This window comes from Mesocricetus auratus, unplaced genomic scaffold, assembly GCF_017639785.1.
Source record: "Mesocricetus auratus isolate SY011 unplaced genomic scaffold, BCM_Maur_2.0 Super-Scaffold_100014, whole genome shotgun sequence".
Taxonomy (NCBI): domain Eukaryota; kingdom Metazoa; phylum Chordata; class Mammalia; order Rodentia; family Cricetidae; genus Mesocricetus; species Mesocricetus auratus.
This window is the reverse complement of record NW_024429197.1, coordinates 63,381,855-63,390,042: the sequence shown is the minus strand read 5'-3', so window position 1 is coordinate 63,390,042 and position 8,188 is coordinate 63,381,855. Positions and strand designations below refer to the sequence as shown.

At 42.5% G+C, this 8,188-nt stretch overlaps 1 protein-coding gene across 1 annotated transcript; it reads left to right on the top strand.

Moving 5' to 3' along the window:
- Positions 1 to 2,235: 2,235 nt before the first annotated feature.
- LOC121144039 (40S ribosomal protein S13-like) lies at positions 2,236 to 2,795 on the top strand. Its single transcript, XM_040757301.1, is given in 2 exon segments — positions 2,236 to 2,541; positions 2,544 to 2,795. Coding segments are annotated over 2 exon segments (453 nt in total). The 5' UTR covers positions 2,236 to 2,303; the 3' UTR covers positions 2,759 to 2,795.
- The last annotated feature ends 5,393 nt before the right edge of the window (positions 2,796 to 8,188 follow it).

The window sequence follows — 8,188 nt, the reverse complement described above, 5'->3', positions numbered from 1 at the left end:
GAGGCAGGTGAGAACAGAAAGAAGGAAGATGGGCGTGAGTGAGAGGAAAGATGGATGGAATTGAGGGGAGCATTTGGAACCAGACAAGGCTTCTAGTGATGGAATCGGGTTTCATTCAGTTGAGTTGTTGCCTAGAGGGTTCCATGGAGACCACTAAACAACCTAGGCAGATGTTAGAACAGAGTCACTCTCTGAAAACTGACAGCAGAATACCATTGCTGAGGACAACATCTACACATTTTATTGAATATAGAGAGACCAAGTTAGTACCTGCATGGAAGTCCCCCCACCCCCACCTCCTTCAACACACACCTTCTAGTTTCTTTGTTGTAAGAAGGTACTCTGTCAGCTATGGAAACAGAAAGTAGACACCAATCCAGTCACAAAACCCTTGGCCTACAGAGAAACAATACAGAGAAACCCTGTCTCAAAACAAACAAACAAACAAAAAAAAAAAAAAAAAAAAAAACCTTGGCCTACAATCCGTTCTGCCTATAGGATGAGCTGGGGCGATGGTGGTCCAGAATTTATGGTAGTGGCCAATCAGTGTTGATTTAACTTTAGGCCCATGATACATGAGGGATCCCACACCCTACACAGCCTGGATGGCCAGGAACAGGAGACAGAATAGCCCAGAGATCTAGGGTAGAATGAAACACAATTGGAAAAAGAATCAATGAAATTATTCCTAATTGTATTGTGCTGTACTCATAAATTGTCACCTTGTGTAGTCATCAGAAAGACATCCTCAGGTAACAGATGAGAGCAGGTTCGGAGACCCATGGCTGGAGATTATGCAGAGAGAGATTCTAAATTGTAGATCTCCATTGCTTCCCTCCCCTCAGAGCTTGGGGAACCCTGTGGAAGAGGGAGAAGAAAGATTGTAAAAGCCAGAGGGAATGGAGGACTCCTGGAAACTTGGCTCACTGCATCAACTGAGCAGGGTTCATATGGACTCACAGAGGCAAAAGTACCAACCCTGTATATGTCTGTGTCTGTACCGGCTCCTCTGCACATATATTATGGCTGTTAAATTGGTGCTTTGTGGAACTCCTAACAGTGGGAATAGGTGTGTCTCTGACTCTTTTGCCTTATCTTGGAACTCTTTCCCCCCTATTGGATTGCTTGCCCAGGCTCAATGTGAGTGAATTTGTCTTGTCTTAGTGTGTACTGTTTTGTTATGTGTGGCTGTTGTCTCTTGGAGACCTGATTTTTTTCTGAAGGGGAACAGAGGGAGAGTGAATCTGGGGGAGAGGGGAGGTGGTGGGGAGCTGGGAAGAGTGGAGGGAGAGGAAGCATGGTCAGAATGCATTGTATGACAGGTGAATCTATTTTCAATTTAAAAATCCTTCATTCAATTATCAATTAATAAGATGCAAATGAAAACCACAATGACATATAAATTTTATTCCCATTAGAAGATACTTGACTACACTGTGTAAAGACATGTCACTGTGATTGGCTTAATAAAAAGCTAAACTGCCAAAAGCTAGGCAGGAGATAGAGGTGGGATTTCCAGACAGAGAGAGCTGTGGGAAGAAAAGGGGACTCACCAGCTGGACACAGAGGAAACAGGACATACAGGAGGAGAAGAGAAACCATGAGCCACGTGGTATCACATAGATTAATAGAAATGGGTTAATTTAAGTTATAAGATCTAGTTAAAAACAAGCCTAAAGAAGGGCAGAGCTTTCATAATTAATAAATATCCATGTCATTATTTGAGAACTGGCTGGTGGGACAGAGAAAGACTTGTTACATATGACACTCAATGTCCAACCATATATGTCCACTTAAGGCCTGAGAAAACCTTTTAAAAAAAAACCTAAAGGTTCAGAACATAGAGTCAAAAATGGCTTACTGGTGACCACAATGTCTCAGGTAGGCTTGGTGTACAGAGATTCAGCTACTAGTCACTGCCTGTGGACTAAAGTCAGCTGCCAGAAGCATGTACCAGTGCCATGCACAAGGTGAGCTGCACAGTGGCTGATATGGCCATTTAAGATTTGTCTCACACAGTCAGAGCATGCTGCAGGTACTTAGTAAAACTGTGTCCAGACAGAGAAAAAAACCTCTAAAAGGGTACAGTATCTTTAGAAATGCGCATAGATACTAAAGAAAGAATAGGAAATGGGTATAGACAGTCATAAAAGTAGTTTAAAATAATAAAGTCTTGGAAGAGGGAGTAAAATAAAAATCAAAAAAAGCAACTTAAGAATGGGAAATACGACTTCCTGCGTGTGGCTTGGCTTCCTGCGTTGTTTCCTCCCTCGTTTTCTCTTTGCTGCCAGACCTCCGCCATCATGGGTCGCATGCACGCTCCCGGGAAGGGCCTGTCCCAGTCGGCGCTGCCCTACCGCCGTAGCGTCCCCACGTGGCTGAAACTGACGTCTGACGACGTGAAGGAACAGATTTACAAACTGGCCAAGAAAGGCCTGACTCCCTCCCAAATAGGTGTGATCCTGAGGGACTCTCATGGTGTGGCACAGGTTCGTTTTGTGACAGGTAATAAAATCTTGAGAATCCTTAAGTCCAAGGGCCTTGCCCTGATCTCCCTGAGGATCTCTACCATTTGATTAAGAAAGCCGTTGCTGTCCGAAAGCATCTTGAGAGGAACAGAAAGGATAAGGATGCTAAGTTCTGCCTGATTCTGATTGAGAGCAGAATCCACCGATTGGCTCGATACTATAAGACTAAGCGGGTCCTCCCACCCAATTGGAAGTATGAGTCATCCACAGCCTCTGCTCTAGTGGCATAAATTCTCTTGTGTACACAAGCAATAAAATCACTTTGAATAAAAAAAAAAAAGAATGGGAAATACACAAGGTGTCTGGATCCTGTATGGTGCTTTATTGACCTTGAATTTTTTTAACACTAATGAGCGAATGGAAACTGCTGAGAGACATTGAATTATGGAAAGGACTGCTGAGTTAAACCAGACTTTATACTTTCCAGATGTCTTGGCTTCAGAATGGAAGTTGAAAAATGTGGCCAGGCGTTGGTGGCACACGCCTTCAATCCTAGCACTCGGGAGGCAGAGGCGGGCAAATCTCTGTGAGTTCAAGACCAGCCTGGTCTACAGAGCGAGTTCCAGGACAGCCTCCAAATCCACAGAGAAAGCCTGTCTCAAAAAAAAAAAAAAAAAAAAGTGAAAATGTGTTGTGTCTCGGAGGGGTTGTGTTTATGTTATCATAGGAAATGGAAAGCTATAGATTCCTTCAAAGTTAATTGAGATTAGATTTGACTGAAGGAGGGGCACCTTCCTGAAAATCGTGGCTACAAATATAAAAAAGGAACAAAAGAAAAACCACAAGACTGGTGATGCATAAACTGATCCTTTGACATGGAAACAGCTCTGAGACTGGATTAGAACTTGTTGGCTACAGTCGTCAGTCGTCATTACTTATTATTACATGCCATCATTTAATACAGCAAAAATAGATTTATATTATAGTTTAGTTATACAGTCCAAGCAAACTTGTGAAGTTAACCGATGCCTTTTGCAAACAAAAAATCATCTTTGGCTGGCTTTTGTACAACTCATAGTCCATACTTGTGTTAATGAAGATGTGTATGTTATCTTTGTAAGTCTGTGTGTTTTCAGAGCAAGAGGACCAGACACAAATAAAAACAAGTAGCCCAGGTGATCCAGCCTCTCAGAGTGCCCCTGTCTGCATCCAGACAGCTTCAAAGCTGCTAGCTGAGATGGGTCAGTCTCAGAGACTGTTCCAGCCAGGACTTCAGATAAGACCTACACTTTCCCATTACACAGAGACTAGACAACAAATGATCAAACTGGCTCTCCTAGGACTTGACCGCTATCCCAATTTTCTCAGGGTTCCTAAAAGTTTCTATCACCCCCAGACAACAGGAAGCAGTCTAGAGAACATGATGCTCACATTCCCAAGAGGTGTGGTGGATGGTTTCCGGTCATTTGGTGGATTATGCATATTTGTCATCATTTAAGGGGGCTAGTTGCAAGCTGTTATTGATTAAGGTCAAGAAAAAAGCTGAGCAAAGGAGATTAGATTCAGGAATCTCTTCCTGAAGGGAAAGACGAGGGATATAGTATATAAATATAAATGATGGGATTAAAAAGTGGGTTGCTGAATCTACTTTTGAACAGTCACTAGTCTCAAATATTTTACATTGGCATGCATTTTTGAACATTGATACAAATTTAAGCTTATTTTTGTTATACATATATATCATGCCTATACAGATCATTTAAAATGTATAATAAAGAAATGTGGGTTAATAGTCATTTATAATAACCAAACTTTTTACTTACATTAAGTGTGTTTTCAAGGATAAACTCAAAAATATTTTAGATAGGTAGGTGATCTCTGAACACTTCCAGGACCTACAGAATGTGGCATTTAAGATGCTTAATAACCTAAAGCTTTGCATGACAGTGACACATGTCTGTTCCTCTGGCAGTACAGAGAAAGACTTGCTAGAAATTCCTAACTAGAATGAAAAACTAATCAGCAATATCATATTTGTGTGTTATGGATTGGTAGATTACATGCACACTGTTGATGGAAGAATGCCACAATCCTCAGTAAACTGGCAGTATAGGATACACTGGTTATGTACTCCATGACCACAAGTCTCTCTTACTGCATAACTACCCACAAAGAATGAAAACACAGAACCATAGAAGATGTGCTTGAGAATGTCCAAAGAAATACTCGTATTGCCCCAAAGTTGAAAAAAATCCAAACTATAGGACTCATAGTGTTGCTGTATGTAGATTAATCCTCAGCAATGTCTGTTGGCTCTCACTGTTGTTAGACTTTTCAATGCTAGCTTCGTGTGGTTATTGATCCAAAAATGCTGTCACTCTGCTACTGGCTGTGAACTCTGCCTTGGTGTTGTCTGTGCATGCCAATGGCTGTACATTTCTACTCAGTGCCAGCTATAAGCATTCCTGCCTATTGAATCCCTAGTTCAGTCTGTGTGTGTTCATAGTTGCCTAATCAGTGCTTTCTGTAGGCACCCTTGCCTGTGGACTCTTCAGCGATGTCTGTAAGGACCTCATGACAATAGTACCTCCCTCGCCTGTCTCCAGACATTCATGACTGTGGATCCATCACTGCTGTCTGCAAGCGCTCACGGCTGTGGACTCCTCAGTCTTGTTTTTAGGCACTCATGGCTATTGAACCTTCCTTTGTCCTGTCTGTGGATGCTCATGGTTGTAGACTCCTTTTCATGGATTCTGTACAAGCTAATCCCTGTGGAACCCTCAGTGTTGTCACTGGGGGCGTGATTCTGTGCAACACTTCTCAGTTTTGTCTTCAGGCTCTCACTGGTGTGTACTATCTTTTTGCTTTATGGCTTTGTACTCCTATTCTGTGCACAGGCACCAGTAATCCTCAGTGCTGTTGGAAGGTGCCCATAGCTTTATAATCATCCTCAGGACTGTCTGTACACGGTCATGGACATGTATTCATCCTCAGTGGTGTGGATGATCATGGAAAAGAACAGCTTCTGACACTTACCTGCATGATCTTAATTCTGTGGACTCCTCAGTACTGCCTATAGGATCTATTATTCGTGGATTCCTCCCCAGTGTAGGTGCTCATGGCAAAGGAAGTTTCCTCCACCCTTTATGTATGAACTTGTGATTGTGGACTCACTGTGGGTAGGTGCTTATGCCCGGACACATTGCTTTTTCATTTGTTTGTTTTGGGTTGGGTTTGTTGTTTGTTTTACCTAAGCAGGATGTAGTTCATGTTTTGCGACTGACAACTGGAAGAAAGATATGAAGTCCATTTCATGGATATGTCTGGCTTTTGGCTTTCCACAGACAATGAAATATAAGAAATTTGTGTATCAAGAGGCTAGAGAGTTGACTCAGCAGTTAAGAGCATAAGCTTCTCTTCCTCAGTGCCCCAGTTCAATTCTCAGCACCTACATGATAGCTCACAACCATCCTTAACTGTAGCTGCAGATGATCCAAAATATTCTTCTAACCACCCAAAGCACCAGGCAGGCATGTAGTGCACACATACACAGCTAAACATTAGGTGAAGCCAGAGGAATCCTGCAGAAAGCGGGGAATGAGAGAGGAGCTGGAGGGTTCAAGCACATACCAGGAAATCCCACATAATCAACCAACTTGGGCTCACAGGGACTCACAGAGATTGAATCAACAATCAAGGAGCTTACATGGGTCTAACCTAGACCCTCTGCATGTATGGGACAGTGTATAGTGTGGTCTTCTTGTGGGACTCCTAACAGTGGGAGTGAAGACTGTTTCTGACTCTTTTGCATGCTTTTGGGAGTCTTTTCTTCCTACTGCATTCTGTCATCCAGCCTAGGAGGTACCTAGTCTTGTTGCATAGGTACCTCCTATGCAGAGTGCTTGTTGATAGACTATGTTTGGTTGGTATCCCTGGGAGACCTGCCCTTTTGGAGGAAAAGGAAGAGGAGGAGGGGTGGCTAGGAGTAGAGGAGGGAGGGAAAACTACAGTTGGGATGTAAGATACAAGAGAAGAAATAAAAATCTTAAAAAACAAGTACTTGCTGCTCCTGCAGAAGACAAGGGTTCAGTTTGGGGCACTCACATAGCTTGTTAGTTTATAACTGTCCATTATTCTAGTGCCAGGAGATCTGGCACCCAAGAGGGCACAGGGTATACATACTCACACTTACCATGGAGGCAAAGCACTCATACACGTAAATAAAAATAAATCTTAAAAAAACAAAACAAAACAGAAATTCCATGGAGAGATATCATATCAGGTAAGTGCTTTTGCTGTTCTTACAGTGGATTCAAGTATAGTACTCAGGACCTGCGTTCAATTTCCAGGACCCACATGGTGGTTTGCAGCCACTAATAACTACAATTTGCCAGGCAGACCTGTAATTGTCTTCAGCCAGCCCAGGCCATGAGGATCCATGTGGGCCTATGGCTGTCTTCCTCCCACCAGGACCATGAGGTCCCAGTTGGGCCTGTGATATCTTCAGCCAGCCCGGGCCATGAGGATGCAGGTGAGCCTGTGACTGTCTCCCTCCTGCTTCACCATGGGCTTTTCTAATAGGCCTGCCTTTAGATGTTTGTTTTTCCCCCTTACAACTTTTAATGTTCTTTGTTCTGTGTTTAATATTTTGATTACTATGAATCATGGGGAATTTCTTTTCTGCCTTCGTCTATTTGTTGTTCTGCATGCTTCTTGCACCTTGATAGGCACCTTCTTTAGGTTTGGGAAATTTTCTTTTTTTCTTCTTCTTTCTTTTTTTTTATTTAAATTAGAAACATGCATGCTTCCAATGTCAATCCCAGCCCCCCCTTGTCCCTCCACCAGCCCCACCCCCACCCCAGGGAAATTTTCTCTTATGAGGTTGTTGAAAATATTTTGTGCACCTCTGACCTGGGTTTCTTCTAGTCTTATTATTCACAGATATGGTGTTTCAGATTTCCTGGCTTTTGGGGGGGCTCAATTTTTTAAGCATCCATTTATTTTATCTTGTCTTTTGTATCCATTTTTTCTATCTTTTCTTCAATGCCTGAGTTTCTCTCTTCCTTCTCTTGTATTCTATTGGTGAGGCTAACCTCTAAGTTTCCTGTTTGAATTCCTTAGTTTTTCATTTCTGCTTTTGTCTTAGTTTGGGTTATCTTTATCAATTCTGTTTCTTCTTTCATGTTTTGAACTTCTTCGTCATTTCATTCTACTCTTTGTGTTTATTTATTTATTTATTTCTTCTTTGACGTCCTTGAACATGTGCTGTTATTATATTATTTTTGAAATCCTTGTCTTGTGCCTCCTCTATATTGTATTTCTCAAGCACTATTCCGTGTTGCTGGGTTCTGATGGAGACATGTTGTCCTGGATGTCATTGTGTTTTTATGCTGTGTCTATGCATCTGTGTTTGAGATACTAGTAGTTTTGGGTGTTGATATCTGTTCTTGTCTTTGTTGGATAAGTATTCCATTCCTTGCTCTGTTGCCCTCTCTGGATCTTAGGCGGTGGGTTACCTAGTAGGTAGTTTTTCTGAGTCCTGCCAGGTGTGGCCAAGGGGAGTCCTGGATAGAATGCGTTTCTAGGTGTTGATGACTGAGACAAAGGCATAGAGATGTGCTGTGGGGTGTGGGGAGGCTGAAAGAGTTCATGGAGAGGAGGAAACCTGCATGTGCCACCGGGTCTGATGGAGTCCACAGAGTAGAGTTAGAAAGGGAGGG